We start from the raw sequence: 517 nt of genomic DNA on the forward strand, positions 1-517 counted from the left end.
TGTCCCATATCCTCTTTAAATTATTTTTATGTTCTTGCCATCTTTTTTCTTGCCATTCTGATTGATGTCATGATTACCTTTCTTGTCCTCTAGATAGGGCATTTGATCCTCTTCTTTATACCCTTTGTTTATCCCTTTGTTTATTCCATTTAATATACTTCTCATCTCCGATGATGTGTTCTCCACTTCAGACTGGTTCCCTTTTATAATTTCCATTTCCATTTTTATGTTTTTTATCTCTCTGTTGAAGTTCTCACTGAATTTATCTACACTTCCCAAAAGTTCATTGAGCATCTTTATAACCAGTGTTTTGCACTCTGAATTGTTAGATTACTTGTTCTGTTCTCTCATATGGTTTCTCCCTCTTTGACTTCTCATTTTGGCTGCCTTTCCATGGCTGTTTCTATGTACTAAGCAAAGCTCCTAAGTCTCCCGGTCTTATTAGTTTAGATTTGTGAAGTAGGTGTCCAGTGGCACAGTCCTGAGAGGGGTTCAGCTGCAGGCCAAACTTAGCCCA

General features: G+C 37.7%; 1 protein-coding gene across 1 annotated transcript in view; it reads right to left on the reverse strand.

Annotated features, from left to right (window-relative positions):
• The window catches only part of OVCH2 (ovochymase 2), a 27,682-nt gene extending 27,517 nt beyond the window's left edge, over window positions 1-165 (reverse strand). The window contains exon 1 of the mRNA XM_023525066.1: window positions 78-165. Coding sequence (XP_023380834.1) covers window positions 78-165 — 88 coding nt within the window. The remainder of the gene's footprint in view (window positions 1-77) is intronic.
• Between the last annotated feature and the right edge of the window lie 352 nt (window positions 166-517).

The sequence above is a fragment of the Pteropus vampyrus genome, unplaced genomic scaffold (assembly GCF_000151845.1).
Source record: "Pteropus vampyrus isolate Shadow unplaced genomic scaffold, Pvam_2.0 Scaffold522, whole genome shotgun sequence".
NCBI lineage: Eukaryota > Metazoa > Chordata > Mammalia > Chiroptera > Pteropodidae > Pteropus > Pteropus vampyrus.